The 20309-nt window shown below is 42.8% G+C and overlaps 1 protein-coding gene across 2 annotated transcripts; it reads right to left on the bottom strand.

Annotated features, from left to right (window-relative positions):
* Positions 1–1458: 1458 nt before the first annotated feature.
* On the bottom strand, positions 1459–6628 carry Plag1 (PLAG1 zinc finger). Of its 2 annotated transcripts, none has more exons than XM_038348203.1 (2): positions 6495–6628; positions 1459–2716 (listed from the first exon to the last, which is right to left on the bottom strand). In XM_038348203.1, exon 2 carries the CDS (start codon positions 2710–2712, stop codon positions 1459–1461), a length of 1254 nt encoding a protein of 417 aa, XP_038204131.1. In that variant the 5' UTR covers positions 2713–2716; positions 6495–6628. The 2 variants fall into 2 exon arrangements, with proteins under 2 accessions (XP_038204131.1, XP_038204130.1); XM_038348202.1 differs by lacking the exon at positions 6495–6628 and adding an exon at positions 3230–3471.
* Between the last annotated feature and the right edge of the window lie 13681 nt (positions 6629–20309).

Here is a 20309-nt window from a genome sequence, read left to right on the forward strand (position 1 = left end):
AATCAGAAATATTTCTTTTTCTTTCTTTTTCTTTTTTTTTTTTTTTAAGAGATACATACTCTTCTGTAAATTTTCCCCTATCCCTGCCCCAACAAAGGGGGTCTCAAAATAAGGAGTTAACAAGTGCTTAATAGATACAGCTTGTAGGCTGATGCCACGAGCAACCTTTAAGAAAATCTCCACGGCACCGCTCATCAGAGCCCTGGCTGGCGTGAGGAAGCCATCACTACCGCGTCTGTGAGCACCGTACCCCCGGTGCTTCCACACTCACTCGGTGTGTGCTTTATTTTCCTTGTTTCCTCTACAAACTCAGCTTATTGTAACACTCCTCTCACTCTCTAAGATGTGCCAAAAGTGGGGTTTTAGTGTGTGGGTTGTGTAAGACGTTGTGGAGACTCCTCAGGTAGCTTTTCAATGTGTTTAAGTTCTCCATCCAACCACGGTGGGGCGAGGAGGACGTACATTGCTATTTGAGAAGTGACGGGATAGATAGGCTTTTACTCTGTCCCGAAATAGTCCAGTTTTCAGCTCTGGCAACGGTGGGGATTCTCTAGACAAGTTCTGAGGTTTGGCTGTATGTTTGACATCCATCGTCCTGCCGAGGAGTCTATCACTCCAATGACTGAGGCAGCCTACTCTGGGTTTCACTGACTACTGCCCCACAATGGCCCTAAGACTCTGGACTAACTACGGACAACACGCAACATTAAGAATGCTGGTACACTGAGGCCATCCTGGGTACGAAAGGCGAAGGACACGGAACAGGACATCTCTACCCTGCTCCTGAAGACCGATACCACACGCTGTTAACATAAAGTACAGATGGTTGAAAGGTGGCAAAGCAGTGCCAACACAGAACACCCTGTGACCTCTCCCGGTTTCTTTTAGATACTGAAACTCTCTTCTCTCGTTTTGTCAGACAATAGTCTTCAAAATATATTGATCTGAAATGATGGCATATTTAAGAAACCACGATAATCTCCCCAAGCTGGATTCTCGATTCCTTTAAAACACTTGATCACGAATCTATTTAGTGGCTAGCAAAACATGTAAAACACCTCAGCTATTCACAAACGTTACATAAGATTTACATTGTACTGCATATTTGCAAAAAAATGAGCCAAATGTCCGATGCCCAATGCTATTAGACAAAAATGAAAAAAAGTCTAATAGTAATTTGAACACAGGACCTGAAGAATTTAGTGATAATAATGGCGCTCCTATATGAAATAAAACTCTGAGACTATGACAACTGGCAGTAAATCGGGAGAAACAGCAAACATGAATGGTTTCAAAGCTTACCGAAGAGGCTACTTCCTATTATTTACTGGCTTCGTGAAACCTGATATTATACAAAAGCAGAAGTTTTTGTATTGTCTTAAAGTAGGCACTAAGATAAAAACGGTCAGCGAGGGCGGGGCTACACGCGCGCCTCCCTCTCGAACCTGCCGCCAGGCCCTACTGGAAGGCCTGGTGGAAACGGGGCAGGGTGGTGCTCGTGCTCAGGCTGCTGGTGAACGCCGCTGAGAGTGAGTGCAGAGAACCGAGACCCACGGCACTCGCAGGATCCTGGAGATCCTGTGTTTGGGTGGGCAGCTGAGAAACAGAAGAATGCGCTTCGTCTTGGGAATAGCTCATCCCGAGGCTCCCCACTGACAGAGGATTGTAAGGAGGGCCATTTAATGGTATAAAATTGAACAGCTGAGAAAAATCCAATGCTGGTGTGTTGAGGGGGTCACTGATGGAAATAGAGCTCTTTGACAGCGAGAGGTCCCCGGCACCGTCATCCAGGGACCCGCTCTGAGGCTCTAACCCTAACTTAGATGACGACGCTTGAGAATCCTGGGATGAAGAGGGTGCACCACTTTGTAACTCCATCAGGTAACTCTCAATTTCCCCCTTTAACGGCTGTTCTTTCTCAGGAATAGAGATTGCATATGAGGTAGAACTGAATGGGCATTTGAAAGCAAGATGGTGGGAGGGGTGAACAGCATCCATATCTATGGGGCACGTCATTCCCAAAGGTAAAGTTGTGATCATTTGGTGAGCAGATCCGGAGCTCTGCACGGACTGAAACGGAGTGTTATAGAGGTTTAACTGCAGAGTGTTTGTGAATGGCTTGGACAAGAGTTCACTGGAAGGTAAGGACATCACCGGCAGGAGCTCGTCTTTTATAGGCACAGACATGTTACAGGTGAAAGGGTCCAGGAAATCTACCGGTTCAGTTTTGACCTTCAGAAGCTCTTGGTTGTGACTCTTCTTCATGTGTCGAGTGAGGTGATCCTTCCGTCCGAATCTCTGTGCACAGTACTGGCAGAGGAAGTCCTTTCTCCCCGTGTGCACCACCATGTGTCTCCGGACGTCCTTCCGGGTGTAGAACCTGCGCTCGCAGTGCTCACACTGGTGCTTCTTCTCCTTCACGCCCCCAGAGGACTTGCCCGCGTGCGACTTCAGGTGCTCCAGGAGCACGCCCGTGCTCTCAAAAGTCTGCAAACACACCTTGCAGGTGAGGTCGCCGCTGGTGGCAGCGTGCAGGGCCAAGTGCCGCTTGAAGCCGAGCTTGGTGTTGTAGCTCTTGCCGCACTCCTCGCATTTGAAGGTCTCTTTGTTGGGGTCGTGGGTGTGGAGGTGATTCTTCAGGTGGTCTTTGCGGTGAAACATTTTCTCACAATAATTACACTTGTGGGTTTTCTCAGGAGAGTGAGTAGCCATGTGCCTTTAAACATAGATAGATTCTGTGAGTGAATATCTTAGCAAAAGGGTACATGCTCATTCTTCAAATGGGAAGCTAAACTATAAGGCTAGCTCACAGCTCTCTTAATGAGGGTCTCCCTGAGTAGCACACAGCACAGCACAGTTAACACACTGCAGAACCTGAGCCATCTACGTTGCCACTTTAGTGCTGACTGGTTTTCAGCTCTCATTCAAAAGTAAACAAGCAAGACCGAACACATTCATGTAATGTCCACACCCTTTCCATGAAGAAATTTCTCTTTACACACGGAAATTCTACTCTCATTAAGCATTTTTACTTAAAAAAAAAATCCAAAGACACTACCACAGAAGTATGTAACTTAGAATATTTCAGGCTACCCAATGTCTAATCTACTTAACATTTCCTGTCTGCGAATGAGCTGAGAAATGTGTATACAGATACACACACTTACAACGGCTTCAGACGGCCAACACAAGAGAAAGCATAATCTGAAAGACAAATAGAGCGTAGTACCTTTGTAATTTGTACTTAGAAACAAAGGCCTTGGTGCAGTCTTGTTGTGTGCACTTGTAGGGCCTCTCTCCTGTGTGAGAGTAGGAGTGAACCTTTAATTTCTCAACACTGTTAAAGGCCTTGTCACACAGTTGGCAAGGGAAGTTTTTTCTTGGTTTGGTTTCACCACGCTTACGTTTCCCTGAAGGGGCTTTCTGGGTATCTCTTACTTCTGACAAATCACCAGGAATGACAGTGGCCATCGCAGCCTAAACCAGGCCTTCTTGTTGGACACCTGGGAACTGCCCAACTCCACTAAGTGATATAGCTTTAGGTGGCTTCTCAAGTTTCATGTGGTCGTAAAAGAAAGCAAAAAGGGACTGGAAAAAAAAATAAGAAACAACTAGTTTGTAACTAAACTCAATTAAAAAATTATTTGCTTTGTGATGCTTTTGAATTAAAAAAGAAACCATAAAATGGATTCAGCTGGTCCAATGTAATATCTGTAGGTTCCTTTGTATTTTCCAAAACAGATAGATATCAACGCATTGCTCAGAATGAACAGTTCATACATACCCTGAAATCACACCTGACAAACGCTGGACTTAGCAGGACAGCAGTGAACTCAGGAACTCTCAGAGTAGGGTTCTAAAGGTTGCACCAGAAACTTGCCATCTTACAGCTGAACAGCCACTGCACTCTGTGCCCACTACGCTGTGCATGTGGGTCACGCGAACACACACGCACTTAGAGCACCTGGCAAACCAGGGAGTCCAGGGAAGAGGTGCGGGAAGCTGAGATCCCGTAGGAAGAGAGGTGAAAGCACCACCGAGTGTAAACTGACCCTTTGACCAGTGTTAGAATACTCTAAGGGGGTTTCTGAATGAGGGTGGAAATGATTGATCTTCAGAACAAATATTCTTGACATGGTAAAGCCTGTTGATACTACTTGAGGTGAACACTGCAGACCCTTGTCATCTGGGGAAGTATGGTTAGTGTCCCTCAACTGTTTCCACGTCATAGAGATTATTCTCACTGGGTGCACTAATGTTACTAATAAGCTGGAGCCATTAGGCCTCCCCAAGCTGAACAAATTAGCTTTTGATACAACTGAACCTGAGTGTGGCACACCTGCTCAGAGTTCTCACAGTGCACAACATCTGTGCAAAAACGCATCATTACAGAAGTGTTTCGCCCTGAGTTTCAATTCACTATCAGTGCTACGAGAAGGAATCAAGTATGTCTCTCGAGCAACAAAGAGTGTGTTGTTACTTTTAAACAAGACAACTGAAACTAGACAGGAACCTCCACAGATAAGAAGAAGTGAATATAATTAACTCTCTTTCTCAGAGCGGGAAGATCAACTTCTCAAAGACTTTACCGCTCTATAAGTCAGATCAGGGGTTCTCAGCCTCCCGAATGCCACTGCCCTTTATCAGTTCCTCATGTTGGAGTGACCCCCAACTATAAAACTACTTTGTTGCAACTTTATAATTACAATTTTGCTACTGTTATGAATCATAAACATTTGATATGTGACACAGGTGAGGTGAAAACCATTGAGTTAAATATTCCCTCAAGGTTTCTTACGGTAATTTAGAGGGGTTCTTCCAAGAGACCACAAAAATGGTAGCAACCATAATGCCTCTTAAAAGGATCTGACTACTAAACATAGTTAAATGAATTTGCCATCCTCTTATATATTTTAAAGAAAAAAAAGCAACTTCCTTATCTCACCTGTGTTTTGGTATTAGATTGACACATGCCTTTACACAATTTAGTGTGTTACACTCACTTTCACAGATTCCAGTTAGTTTTCAGGAATTTTAAACACCTACATTTTGGTAACACTTGAGTGCATGACGTATCTTTTTGTACTTTAGCAGAGAGGCTGTCCATAGTAGACTAAGCAGCAGTGAGCCATGATCTGACTGAAGCAGTACAGCATTCAGGAAAGCTGAGCGCATAGTTTCTTTTTGTAAGACAGATGCAGGCCTTTACATTGTTCTAAATATCAGGAAGCTCCTCTTTCAGTTTACACATGATATTAATATGATGCAATGAGTATCACAATGCTGATGCAGCTGTTAGCTCTGATATCACACACTGATGCAGCTGTTAGCTCTGACATCACAACACTGATGCAGCTGTTAGCTCTGACATCACACACGGATGCATCTGTTAGCTCTGACATAATAGCACTGATGCAGCTGTTAGCTCTGATATCACAGCACGGATGAGCTGTTAGCTCTGACATCATATAACTCATACAGATGTTAGCTCTGACATCACAATACTGATGCAGCTGTTAGCTCTGACATCACAATACTGATGCAGCTGTTAGCTCTGATATCACATAACTCATACAGATGTTAACTCTGACATCACAGCACTCATGCATCTGTTAGCTCTGACATCACAGCACTGACGTAGCTGTTAGCTCTGACATCACAGCACTGATGCAGTTGTTATCTCTGACATCACAGCACTGGTACAGCTGTTATCTCTGACATCACAGCACTGGTGCAGCTGTTATCTCTGACATCATAGCACTGATGCAGCTGTTAGCTCTGGCTGTGGGTTTTCTGAAGCTCAAAGACTTGCTTCTTCCTGTTATGAGCTCATTCAAAGGACAGATGTTTTGCCTCCCTCCTTGATAGGGGTAAGAGCTACTCTACAGATCAATAATGACAGTAAATTAGTATAAAGCTTTAATTTTCATTGTGATTTCCTCACTTGATGCTTTCATAGACCTACTGAGAGACTATGACCACGTCAATGATTTTCCAACTGCAGGATCAAAAGGGAACGCAAGGCGTCTAAATAACTAGGTCTGAACACTGGTCATAATCACCACTGTAGCAACACAGCTGTGACGCTGAGAATTCCAGGAGAGAAAAGCAACTTTAATGCAACTCCTCCCTGACAAGACATTAAAAGGGCACCACAAAACAACACACACGCATCTGATCATATTAAACCGGGGTACTCAATCTGAAGTAACGAATGGATGTTTCTGGATGTACATACTGAGCAATGAGGAAGTGCACTGATAGCAAATATTACACTTTTCTAAGACCAGCTGAAAATTTTCATGGCTGATAATGCTTTTATATTTTAATCCATTACAAAGTTCAAATTACTTATCATTGATACATTTAAAATTTCAGGATAAATATAAAGTTGTGAACGTAACATCAAATCAAAATTATATTCACAATATGTTTATCAACCAAATACTTTAAAGGCACATGCATATAACTAGTGATTTTTGTTCAATGCATACCTGATTAAGGAAGGAAAAAGCCTCAGACTTTGATCTTATCCAGTCCCATTAACTCTTCGTGGAAGAGAGCAGAATCCAGCCCTTCCCATTTTGGCCAATCTATGAAGAAGTAAAAACAGAATGGATTATAGTATATGTGAAACTAGAGTGTGAAGGACGGAAAATAAAGCGTGAACGAACTGCAATTTCATAGCGCATGCTGTATTCCACTGCGGATGGGTCGTGCATTAATTCCCACCAACTGCTTGCTTTGATTAGTTGTAAGCACACTTTACATGGCCAAATAAATGCACACATAAAAAGAAAAACAGCATTACCTAGAAAAAATTGCCAATTTGTGATGCTGAATGATTCCCCACTTGTTAATAAAAAAGGAATCTAATCAAGAGAAATGGCTATAGAGTTACTGACTGCAAACAAAACTGGTGAAGAGTCATTAAGCTTATATGGTGGAAGACACAAACTCAGTTTTCGTCAGGAGAGTGCCTCTGGAAACCACATCTCAGCATTGCTACCCAAACTGCCTACCCTTGTAACTGGGGCTACTTGCAGAACTGCCAATTTAAAATGAAGAATGGTGTAAGGCTGGTTGGAATGTGGCAACCACTCTCTGTTCAGATTCCAGGTACGTACGGGGGACGTTAAATACAGCTTTGCTACAAGAGGCAGGTGTCAGGGAAAAGGTAATACTTGTTGCGCGAGACCACTGTTGAAAAGCCTGAAGATATCTTAAAGATGCCTGCTAGTAGCCAGGTCTCTAGCTGACTGACAGTAAATATACAAACTGTGTTAATATTTATGATGAAAGAAAATGGCACAACAATGGTATGAAGTAAAAGAGACCTACAATTAAATTATTACAAAGAATACAAGGCAAACAGTGGTTAGTAAGCTGTGATTATTTTTAATTAAGTACTCAGAAGCATTTAATTAGAAGAACTTGAGGGGTCATAAAAATCAAATACTTAAAAATCAGTAACAAAAGGATATGCCGATGACCGGTTCGGTTTAAAACTTTTCAAGTGTATAACAACCTAATAATATTTCTTAAAATCCTCACTTACTTTCAGAATTTTATGATGTGTAAAATAATATAGAAAGAAAATATTTAATAGAGGACATTCAAGCATCGTTACAGAATTACTAAGTATATAGAAGCCAGTATTATTATTCACATTATTTTAAAAAACTTTAGACAAATAAAGGTATTTTTAAAAGTCCAAGCAAAAGCCCCATTTAAGCATAGGACATGCATAAGTAGAAGAACATTAAAATTAAAACTGCAAAATAGCAAATTAGTTTTGTCAATACTTACTTGCCCAGGGAACACACTGAATATTTGGTGTGGTATTTATGAACATAAAAGTTCATTCTATGTACTATTACCTGAATAATGTAAATACTTTATAAAGAGTATTTTCATTTTTGGCCTTTCCTTGCAGGCAGTGACCGAGACGGCTGCATCTACCCCACTGCTAGTGAACTACGTGCTGTCTGTGTGGTCAAGACAGCATTTAGGCACCAATTCCCATCTCATCTCCATTCTACTGTGACCTGTGATAGGGCAGGTTAGCAAGACAACCTGCATGTGGAGAAATCCTGACATTACACTTAAGAGCCCAGAAGAGGGTCAGTGCCATCATTATTCTATGAGAACTGCCAAAAAAAAAATTTCCAAAAGAAAGTAATAACTAAGGAAAAAGTTTAAAAGACAATCTGTAAGGTAAATTTTTAAATAATTTAATTAATCATTAAAATAATTATTCTTAGTGCATGATTTGGGTAGAATTAATTCTAAAACCAAAGTTGACTAGCAAATAACAAATCTGTATTTTTTGTTATAAATCTTACTGCCTTCTAAACACGTTCACACTCCACCTATGCTGAGCTGTGCTGGGCATTTTTATAACAGAAAGGCCTTAGTGGCTAAGGATTTCAGACAGTCCACAAACAGAACTGTCTACAAATTACCCCCGCTATATAGCTTATATCCAGAAATAAAATTGCAAATAAAGCCACCATGTTAATTTATCTTAAAATGTAACTCCTAATTTCTCTAAATTTTACCCTACTCTGAATTTTTATTAGTTGCCAAATAATTTCAAAGAACTATTCATTATTTCCCTAAACAAAGGAAATCAGGATTTGGACAGAATAAATATAAAAAATAAACAGCTTATATTTATGTACTCCTAACTAAAATGTTAACTACACTCATCTGTGTATTCTGAGTCTGGTGGGGGAGGGTGGTGATGGTGGTGGTGATGGTGGTGGTGGAGGTGGTGGTGGTGGGTGGTGGTGGTGGTGGTGGTGGTGGTGGAGGTGGTGGTGGTGATGGTGGTGGTGGAGGTGGTGGTGGTGGTGGTGGTGGTGGTGGTGGTGGTGGTGGAGGTGGTGGTGGTGGTGGTGGTGGTGCTGGTGGTGCTGGTGGTGCTGGTGGTGGTGATGGTGGTGGTGGTGGTGGTGATGGTGGTGGTGGTGGTGGTGGTGGTGGTGGAGGTGGTGGGTGGTGGTGGTGGTGGTGGGTGGTGGTGGTGGTGGTGGTGGAGGTGGTGGTGGTGGTGGAGGTGGTGGTGGTGGTGGTGGTGGTGGTGGTGGTGGTGGTGGTGGTGGTGGTGGAGGTGGTGGTGGTGGTGGTGGTGGTGGTGGTGGTGGTGGTATCATCACCGCTCTAAGTCTGTAACCCAAAAACCTTAACATTCATGCTTCCCTTTTCTAGTTAAATACTTTATCAAAGATTGGTTCCATTATTTAAGTGATGGAATCCCTCTGTGCCTTTGTCTGAGGGACTGCAGAAGGTGGGCAGCACATACACCCACGCTACGCAGCCCTACAGTGACTTCAGAACACACCCAGCCCTGCTGATTCTACCTCCACCCTACTCCGCAGGTGACTCTGCTTTAGACAGCAGCGGTAGCTGGGGGAAAGAGTCTATGCCTGGGCATGGAAGTTCATCTTCTTACGCTTTGATTTATTCTGGGGAACAGTGGCTCATGAAGAAAAAAAACCAGCAAACAAATTGCACATCAAGAGGGTTGACTGAAATTGATTTCTATGAGATGTTGAAACAGTTTTTGTATTTTGAATCCCACAGTTCTGAGAGTTGCTTTGTCAACAGTTATAAAGCCTGAGCCACACTTACCTGCACTGATAATTTTTTCATTTTAAAAAGTCAAAGAGATTTTGCTAAGAATCACCAAAGCTTTGCTCCCACTTATACGAATCATAACTAACCACTGGCTCACAATTCAGAAGGATGCCAACATGTGCTTAAAACACTTTCCGTAGAGGATGAACAGGGTGGATCACAGAAGGAAACTTAGCAGCGATAATACTTTATATGTATGATAAAATAATAAAATGTTGAAGAACGGGAGATGAACTGGATTACATAACTGAACTCAACTTTGAAGGAGGCGTACCACATATTTGGAGCACTGCTTTAAAACATCATTAATCCTATCTAACTTGGGAGTTCTCAGCAGTCAGCTCTTCGTCTACAGAGTCCCTTGAGAGAGAAGAATAAAAACTACCTTGAATTACAAAACTTAAGAAAGGGTAACGAGGTGAGCATGATCAAAATGCATTCTATACACATATTAAACTGTCAAAAAATGAAGATTAAAAAGAAGACAAATGCAAAAATCAAACGAACAAAAAAGACCTTCAGAGAATGAGCAATCAACTGTAGGCAGCGCGGGGCAGGGTCAGGCCAGTTTTATTCACTGCTGTTTCCCATAAATGACAGTAAAGTAACTGTTGAATGAACAAGAAAGATTAAAATGGTAAGTGCTTACCACTAACATAACGACCTGCAGGCTTGCTCATCATAGCAGACAGAAGACAGCAAATACATATTCCAGTCCAAGATAATACTAGCACTTATAATAACTTAAAACCTGGTCAAAATATTCACTTTTTCCAGCATGTTCTGGTGGATGAGGAATGAGCTAGCATGAGCAGAGAGCATCAATCCAGCCCCACTGTTAATAAAAATCCCTAGAATGAAAACATGCCTGCTACCTGTGCTGCCTGGCCTGAAGCAGAAAGACGGTGAGGTGCACGGGAGGAGTGGATTATCTCTACAGGGGACAGAGGAGCAGTAAGCCCACTGCGAAGCAGAGAGCACAGCCAAGATGTGTACTTAACTCACCTGAATTTCAGGTCATCAAGAACTCAGCACTGAGACTTGAGCAAAATCACAGTACTTACTTTTAACTACATTAGATGTCAGTCAATTAATCATACAGTTAAGGATGCCTTTTGAAAATTTTCTACATTTGATTTTTTTCTATTTGTTTTGAGTAATTTGTTAAAACACAGTTCTATGACAATCTTTTTCAACTTTACCACAAAATTAGCCCTAATCATATCTAGACGCATCCTATATTTAATATAAAGCAAAAACTTAGAGAGGTGAAGTAAATGGCTTATCTTTTTGTTTTTAAGGACAGGTAGGGCAATGTCCACAGATTTCAAACTTGGCACCCCAGAGTTCCCAGAAGAGCCACCACTACTCTTCAATGTTCGCTTTCTAGAGAGTCACACAGAACACCAGACACCCAGGAACATGGTAAAGTCAAGCAAATGTGCTTTTTATTTCACAGATACGTGCCCTGGTTATTTATTATGGAGGAGAAGGGCCAGTGAGTTAAAGAGGATGAATGGGCTGTGACTCAGGAGTCAGCATGCATGTCTTACGTGTACGGGAGATCTCTGTGACTGCACATCTTTATGAAATGGAAACCAGGACACACAGAGCATGCCAGGCATGTCTCACTTGGTGTAGGAACATTAGTTCTTGCACGGAGGAAACAAAAGAGGAATTGCAGAAGAGGAAGTGAGGAGGGCGAGCAGGAGGGGCAGCTGATTGCAATTAGAACAATGCAAAGTAAGAAAGTTTAATCAATACTAGTAACTGCTTTTGGAGGATTTTCTGGGCTTCTAAAAACGTACAAACAGCTCCATATTTGCCATACAGCTAAACTAGGAAGGCGGTGGCCCATGGGTCACGGTTCTTGAGTTCGTTCTCACTACCACTAACTGCATGCATTGCTGGGGTGGGTGCTGATGAACCACCCTAACACACTGATGTCCTGAACCACTTGGAGTATGTCTTCTAGGATGAGTATTACCTAAATGCAATTCAAATTACAGAATCCAGGTTTCATGTCTGGAATCTCAGGCACTCACAGAAATCTGTAGATAAGCTCAGGAAAAGGTGGCGATCAGATGGAACGGAAGAAAAGTGCTAAGTAAAATCTTAGTTATAAAAATGTATGTGAAGCCGGGCGGTGGTGGTGCACACCTTTAATTCCAGCACTTGGGAGGCAGAGGCAGGTGGTGCTCTGTGAGTTTAAGGCCAGCATGGTCTACAAAGTGAGTTTAGGACAGGCTCCAAAGTTACACAGAGAAACTCTGTCTCGAAATAAACTAAACAAAAGAAAAATGTGAGAAATCACTTTCAAGTTATCAGAGTAGCACACACTGTAAATGTAGGCCTTGCAGTGTGAGGAGGGATAAACGCTGCCCACGCTGCGTGCTGAGGCTCAAGGACACAGCACCCTGTGCGACTGTCAAGGTTAAAATCATATCTAGGAACAAAACTTCTCTTTATTCCCACATCTCCACGCTGACCAGGATTAGTCTAGGCAACATCATCAAGAGACCTAGCCAGTGTCCTGCCGTGCTGTGGTCATCTGATAAACTTTATTTATTTGGGGTTTTGTGTGACAGGGTTTCTCAAACTCAGAGACCCGCCTGCCTCTGCCTCCTGAGTGCTGGGATTAAAAGCGTCTGCCACCACCGCCCCGCTCTATCTGATAAATATTTGTTGAGAAGAGCTGCGGTCCCTGGTAAGGGATTGAAAGAAGCAGAGCAGGTAGGGAAGCATGTTGTGAGCTCTGGAAACCTCAGCCAGCTGCAAAGCACGGCCAGAGAAAACCTAAGGCGGTGCAATGGTTAGTGTGCTCTGACAGAGGGGCGAGCGGGATGAGCCCAGGATGGCTGGAGGCCACTGGGGAGCCTTACTGCTCCTGCACCCCAGCAGGTGGCCCCAGAAGACAAGAGTGCAAGCAGGAGACTCAGGCACACTCTATTCAGACCAGGCAGGCTGGGAACTAAATGGTGGACATTCCAGAAACCGTCCTTGTTCACACGCTCTGCCCCACTAACCCATAAGCACATGTGCCCTGGGCTGATCACGATGCATCATCTGGAAATGAACGAGAGTTTTATGGAAAGAAAAATCATTTCAAGCGGAATTCTAAAGCCTTTAAAGAGAATATTCTATATATAAGGTTAAGAATGAGGATGCCACTGTAAATATCAGAGGAAAAAAAAATCAACTGATCACAATACAAGAAAGTCAAAAAAGGTAAGCTTTGTATAAACAGTGTGGTTGAGAAAAAGTATTTTTCCTTTCTCTAGCTACTAAAAATAGCTCCACAGTAAGAGAACTCAGTTAGAATAACACAACTGTAAAAGGAGGACATGAGGCGGGAGGGATGTGATTTAAAGTCCTGGGGGAACTGGAACTGGGGGTGATGGGTGGGTCTGGTACATTATGTACATGTACAAAATTTCCAAAAAATAAAAAAACTAAAAGTCCCTATCATTATCAATGAAAATACCACCATTAATAACAGTTTAAAAGATAATCCCACAAAATCAAAACAATCATTAACACTTTTACTAAAAATATCTGCAGTGTAGAGATTGACTAAAATTTTATGCTAACTCAAGCTTAAGTGTTTATTCTCCATAGGATGCTATTGTTATTAAGATTAGTTTATGACCCTTTAATTGGTTCTTTTCATGTTTCTGAGAGGCTCTGTTTAGTTCTCAGTCCAAGACCTAGTTTCTCAGGGCGGGAGGAGAGAAGGGCATTGGCCATAGATGACCAGCTTAGGAGTTTGAACCCACTGAGTAACCATTTTTGCCTTTCCCAGGCTCCTTTTCCTGAAGTCATGGGGTCTGAGACTCTGAACTCCAGTCTTGGGCTTAAGGTCCCACTGACAGACTTACCTGGCTCAAATCCAGCTGTGCTTGGGTTCCAAATATCGCTATACCTCGATTCTGTGCCACTGAGTTATAACTACAGTTGGGGAATCTAGATGCTTTCGTGTGTCCTCTTCCCAGCCATAGTGGGAAGCTGCTCGGGTTCCACTGGGCTCTGCACTCTGGCATCGGCCCCGTTCTGGAGAGCCTGCCTAATACCTAATGTGCTTCTCCACCTGCACAAAGCTTATAAGAGCTTCTCGGCAGATGGGGCACACAGTGGTTCTGGGACATAGTTTATCCCTCTGTGGGCTCTCTGAGAGGAGACACAAACACGCTGTACAGAAGCTATGCATTCTGAAACAGAAAACTGTTCTCTGCCTTGTACAGATGCAGATCACAGAACACTGCAAGTCCTAAGATCCTACGTGGCATGCTTATTATGTGGCATGCTTTTCAAAGCTTTTACTATGATAGCTTACATAATTAAGGACTGGGAATAACTGATCACTTTGAAAATCATGCCATATAATGATAAAAGCCACCTACCTGAGGCCCTGTTCCAAACTCTAGCAAGGTCACCTTATTAACAGATCATCAAAGAATGAAGCATTCTGAGTGCCCAATCCCACCAATGCAGCACCGAGAGGCAACCTAGGAAGAAAAGAAGAATTAGTTTGGAATTCCAAAAGGCAGGCTTGATCTGCTTTACGGCGTATTTGTCATTCATTATCACTTATTTTTTGCTAGGAGCAAATGTAAAACAAAATATATTGGAAAATGAAAATACACAAATGATTATCTACAACTTGAGCCACAGTTATCTAGATGATTTGTATTTATTTCATTCAGCTATATTATAAATTTGCTGATATTTTTCAAATTGATCATTTATTTTCTTTTTATATTCTAAGGACATCTACTCTTCTCCATGACATTGTCACAAAAATCTTTTGTCATGCCCTTCTTGTTCTGAGCAAAGACTAAGGAAGAATCATGTCCTGTGAGTGATCACACAAAGGGTGTGAACTCCTGATGGCCAGACCCACCTTCAACAATATAGGAAGAAAAATCAAAATGTGTTCTTGAGTACACTACATGTGCAGTCAGCCTTGGTACCCCAGGGTTGCAAAATATGAAGACAGACAGACATCTAGGAACATGTTCAAGACAGAAAAGGGAGGCCCCAATTTCTACACAGAAAATCATCTGCTCCCTATTTGGAACTGAGAGCCAAAGCCCAGTTCACACAGTGACCGCTCTATTAAGACGAGTGGCTGACTGATGTAATAAATATGATCAACACCCACTATACACAGTGCTCTGCCCTGCCTGGGTACTGACAGATGCGACCTCTGTCCTGCAGGACTGTGCAAACTGCCATGAGGTGGCACTAGTGAGAGCAGTGGAAACTGTATTATACAGGACAAGTCATATGGGAAGTTCCAGGAGGAAGAGATACTATTCATTTTTCATGACTTGCTTGAAGAATGTCCCCTTAAGACCCCTCTCCCTTCAAACAAGAGTGTGTGCATCTGGAGTCTGCCAGGTTGGACCCACCAGTCACTGGGTTCTAAGATGGCCTCTGACTGCAGTGCAATGCAGCTTCCACACTTTCTGAAACAAGCGCAGTGCAGCTCCGATGCTGTGGATGTGGACACACGTGTGTCCTAATGAAATGATCAGGGGCTTTGGAAAAATGTGGACACCATGAAAGCACTGAGATTGACAAATACTCGGGGAGGCAGGGGGAGAGCGTGCTCTCTTGAATGAAAGCTGTGAACAGAGTAGTGGCCCAAAGACAAGGTGACAATTAGCAAAAGAAACATTCCCCAGAGACTGCTTCTGTGTTGGCGTTGTCAAAGCAGTAAGATAAGTAAGAGGGGAACCCACGGTAGCGCAGCCTGCGCCCAGACACAACCAGCCCACTGGACACCAATGGCTACCAAGGTAGCGCAGCCTGTGCCCAGACACAACCAGCCCACTGGACACCAATGGCTACCAAGGTAGCGCAGCCTATGCCCAGACACAACCAGCCCACTGGACACAACTAAGCGTTACCACTAGGAGATAAAACCACAGAATTTCACAAGGAAGGAAGGAAAAGGTAGTAAAACAAAAACAGCTTTACTAAGAGCCATAGAACAACTCATAAACATTATCTAGCAATAGCCATTTGGGGAGAAGGACACTAACTTTAGCAATAAAAATTATGGGCAGCAGCAGAGGCGGGGTAAATAACGAAAGGAGGGGCAGCAAGGAAGCATAAAAGAGGCCTGGCTGCTTGGTGGTGAAGGGCTTCTAGGAAGATGATGTCTTCTTTTGTAGCATTTAAGAACAGAAGGGAGGAAGAGGGAAAGAGAGAGGGCAGGAGGAGAGGGGGAAAGAAGAGAGAAAAAGGAAGGGGGAGGGGGCAAGAAGGGCAGGGAAAGAGGAGGGGAGAAGAGAAGGGAGAGGAAAGTAGAGGAGGAGGAAGGAGGGAGGATAGGATAGGAGGTTTGGTTACTCTTCTATGGCTGTGATAAAGCACCGTGATAGAACAACTAAAGGATGCTTTATTCTGGGTCACAGCTGGAAAAGGCTGGTCCCACTGCCCCCATGGGGAGGAGGCAGCTCGCCATGCATGCTGTACTCAGCACTCCCTCTTTATGTACTCTGGGACCCACGCCAGGGAATGTGCCATCCACTTTTAGGGTGCTCTTCCCACCTCGGTTAACCTAATCAACAGGACCCCTCACAGGCGTGCCCCACGCTAGTCTCCCGGATGATCCAGGTCTTGCTAATAACCAACACTAGCCATCCCAGAAGGGGAGGGGAGGGAGGAAGAGATTCAGCAGAAAGATCAGGAGGCTGTGTGAGCAGAATACAGGGAAGGACTTGTGGCAAGCAGAATGGGACCCAAGGAAGACTGGCAGGTGACTTTGCAATAAGAAAACTGGTTTCCCTATACTGACTAGGGGTGTGTATGCTCATCTGCTGATCTTTTCTTGTCTCAGAATGAGAAAATTCAGTTTCCTCACGCTGGCCATGGCTGAGCAGAAGGGCCCCACTTGTGGCTTAACAATAAAGAGCAAGGTAGTAGACAGAGGAAGAACAGGGGAGTCAGGACATCCTCCCATTTCACAAAACAATAAACAGGACTCAGACTTTTAGTTACTGCTGGTGGAAGACGGAAGACGAAACTGCTGAATCCTTCTGGAATATACCATGGAAATGCAGAAAGTTCTTTAAAATCCAAATACATGGACTTGACAAATTATTTTTGAAAGTTAAAGTGCTCTCTCTCTCCCCCCTTCTCTCTCTCTCTCTCTCTCTCTCTCTCTCTCTCTCTCTCCTTTTTCTCTCGGAAAGGACTTAAGCATAAAGTCAAAATACATTTTAAGAATAAAATTGATAATGTTTAATAAAATGGATGGCCCTCAGTGTACATGTGACAGAATAAATATGCAGCTATTAAAACTTACCAAGTTTAAGATCATAAAATTACATGGAAAAGAGCAGTTAAAGAACTTAATATATTAGGGCCACATGGGAAAACATACAATGCTAATTTTTAATATTTATTTATTATTATTTTTAATTGTGTGTCCTCAGAGGCCAGAAGCATTGAATACCTCACCTCCCCACTTGAGCCAGAGTTACTAATGGAAGTTGTCAGCTGCCCAGTGTGGGTGCTGGGAATTTAACTCTGGTCCTCTACAAGAGCAATATGGTCTCTTGACCTCCAAGGCATTCTCTCCAGCTATGGCATTCTATTCAAACCTTTCCATGTATTTAGGTAACCAACAAATAAAAGATTGATAAGATAAAGACTGAGTACTCTCTTATATTACCTAAACATTTTATTTTTATAACTAGAAATTTTTTATTTTTACCAAAAATTATGTTTTCAACAAATGCCACTGGAAAAGTTGGATGTCCATACACCAAGAAATGAAGTGAATCAACTTCAAACCATTTGCAGAACCTGACTCCGGATCACAGATGAAATGTAAGATTTGGTCTGTGTAAAACCCAAGTTATAAAACGCTTAGAAGAAAATATTAGAAACAAAACTATCTGTGAAGAGTAGGAAATTAGCTAACACCAATGAAAGCACAAACCGTTAAAACAACAAGCGGGTAAACTGGACTTCAGCAGAACTTAAAAACGGTCTTCAAGACGTCATTAAGAAAAGGGAAAACCAGGAAGGCAGAGGCCAGACAAACCCTTACAGAGTGTCTGCCTGATACAGAACATGTATCTAGAGAAAAAGAATTTCTAAAACTCAACAAGGTGGCAACAAAACAACTGAAAATGAATTAACAATAATAAAAAAATGCCAGGTGGTGGCAGTGGCTGACACCTTTAATCCCAGCACTTGGGAGGCTGAGGCAGGCAGGTTTCTGGGAGTTTGAGGCCAGTCTGGTCTACAGAGCAAGTTCCAAGATGGCCTGGACTGATACACAGAGAAAGCTTGCCTCAAAAACAAAACAAAAACAAAAAAATCCAAAATACAACACACACACACACACAAAACAAAAACAAAACGAAAAACAAAAACAAATGAAAAGCATTAAAAAAAAGACTAAGAAAGCCATTAGTAGGTATTCCCTCATGAAAACATAAACCAGCTGGAAAGATGTCTTAGCCATTAAGAGCACATGCTGCTCTCACGAACAATCTAAATCTGTTCCCAGCACACATATCAGGTGGCTTCCAAGTGCCTGTAACCCCAGCACTGGGGATCTTGCGCCCTCTTCTGGCCTCTCTGGGCACCTGTACTCTCATGCACATACGTACTCACAGATAAACACACAGATAGATAACTGAAAATAAAATATTATTTTTTAAAAGGAAAAATAAAAAATGGCCAAAACTAACCCTACATGAATAGATGTTTGGCACCACTGGCTATCAGGGAAATGCAAATTAACAGCAGTGAGCTCATTCCATGGGTCCTAAGTGGCGGGCTGGGCTTGGCAGTTATTGTGCAATAGGCCTCTCTGAAATTGTATTACACAGTGGGCACACCCGTAATGAAAAGAAGGTAACAATGATGCAATTCACTTTGAGAACAGTTGTGGTTTCTTAAAAAGCCAAACATGCGCCTGCCATGTGACAGCCGTTTCGTTTCTATCTACTTAGGCAAGAGATAAAAGCATACATCCTTACAGAGCTTGTGCGTGGATAGCCAAAGCGCCTTTGTTTTAATAGTCAAAATTATATAGAAGCCAAATGCCCGTCAATGTGGACACAATCCGCTGGGGAGCAGCAATAAGGAATGAACAGCAGATATTTGCAGAAACATGAATAAATCTCCAAGTAATTATTTATGCTTGTTGAAACAAGCCAGGCCAGAAAAGGTACATGTTGTGTGGTTCCATTCGTATGAACAGATGTCGAGGAAATGGGAAATGCACTCCAGTGAGAAGGCAGGAGGTAGAGGATCAATCACAAAGGCTGTAAGTAAGCCAGCCGGAACGGCAGATCATTCAGTGTGTGATGCAGGGACGGCCTTACAGTGGGGTCCAAACGGTATACTGTCTGCTTCATAGACACCAACCACACCTCAGTAAAGTCACGAGAAAACAGAAGGGCAGTGTTTGTACTGGAAATATCAGTGAAGAGAAAAACACATCTTCAGATGAATTTACTGAACTCTCAGGAGAAAACCCTCTAAGAATGGACAATTTGGAATCTTTACAAGGGCAATGGCTCAACATGACAAAACTCTCTCCTTCCTATTTAGACGGGGAGACCATGTGAGGAAGTTCAGTGTAGCTGCGAGAAGCCTGCAGCCTTGGTAGGAAAGACACACATCCACGTGGCTTCAGGGCCACATTCTCAGCTGTTCTCCTCGGAGGAGCCAGGGAGGCTCACCTGTTGCTTATGAACCGGCATACCATACCACATGATTTCAAGGTTCCAGGAATACACTCTAGCTGGAACTGAGACCTGTTGACAATAAATAGTTCTAGGATTCATTCCATTTATTAAATACCAAGGAAGTGTCTGCTGCCGGGTCTGGGTGCAGCTTCTACACTGCTGTTGTAAATAATAATTGTCTTGGACTTCTGATGGCCATTTAATTTGATTTTTTTTAAAACTTCATACTTGGACAAAGGTGCACCCATGCAACCCTCTGACTTTACTTTCAGTATTTGATCAATGACATGGGATGTTCACTACCTCATTATAAAACTGGCTTTGTGTTTGGCGACTTTGTTCAACGCAGACTGCTGCAAAGGCCAGTGTGGCGCTTGGCAGATAAGGCATAACGAACGAACACACTTTCTGCCACAGTAAAACCCGTTACTTAGGATGCTAACTTAAACAAATTTTCAATCGCAGGACTAAACGTTAAGCTTACACTAGTCTGTAGACTGTGGCCCATTCATTGCAGGACCTAAAGACTGAGCTCACTGGCAACAGTCTTGCAAGGAAGGATATCCCACCCTAACTGGTACACATGGTCTGCCAGGAACATCTTCATCTAGTCTTAAAACAGACAATATATGACATTTAATGTTTCTGAATTATACCTTTATCATTTTTTTATTTTGATTAACACCAGAGCCTGGACAAGTGTAACCCAAAGAACAAATGCAAGCCATATGTGGGCAGGTATTCCAGAACCAAGACAATCGTGACCCAAAGAACAAGTGCAAGCCATACGTGGGCAGATATTCCAGAACCAAGACAAGTGTGAGCCACACATGGGCAGGTATTCAGGTAGGAGGAATTAGAAGCAGGACTAGATACCTGTAGGAGGGAGATATGTTATATTTCAAGCAAATGCAAGAGGTGGAGCCTGGAGCTATGTGATGAGATGGC

Source organism: Arvicola amphibius, chromosome 11 (assembly GCF_903992535.2).
Source record: "Arvicola amphibius chromosome 11, mArvAmp1.2, whole genome shotgun sequence".
Lineage (NCBI taxonomy): Eukaryota > Metazoa > Chordata > Mammalia > Rodentia > Cricetidae > Arvicola > Arvicola amphibius.

Bases quoted from the DNA above. Each gene is read 5' to 3' on its own strand.
- Plag1 (XM_038348202.1), bottom strand. From the start codon at position 3,471: ATGGCCACTGTCATTCCTGGTGATTTGTCAGAAGTAAGAGATACCCAG. The intron at 2,717-3,229 runs GTACTACGCTCT...CTATGTTTAAAG, and splicing joins TCTAAGTACAAATTACAAAG to GCACATGGCTACTCACTCTC.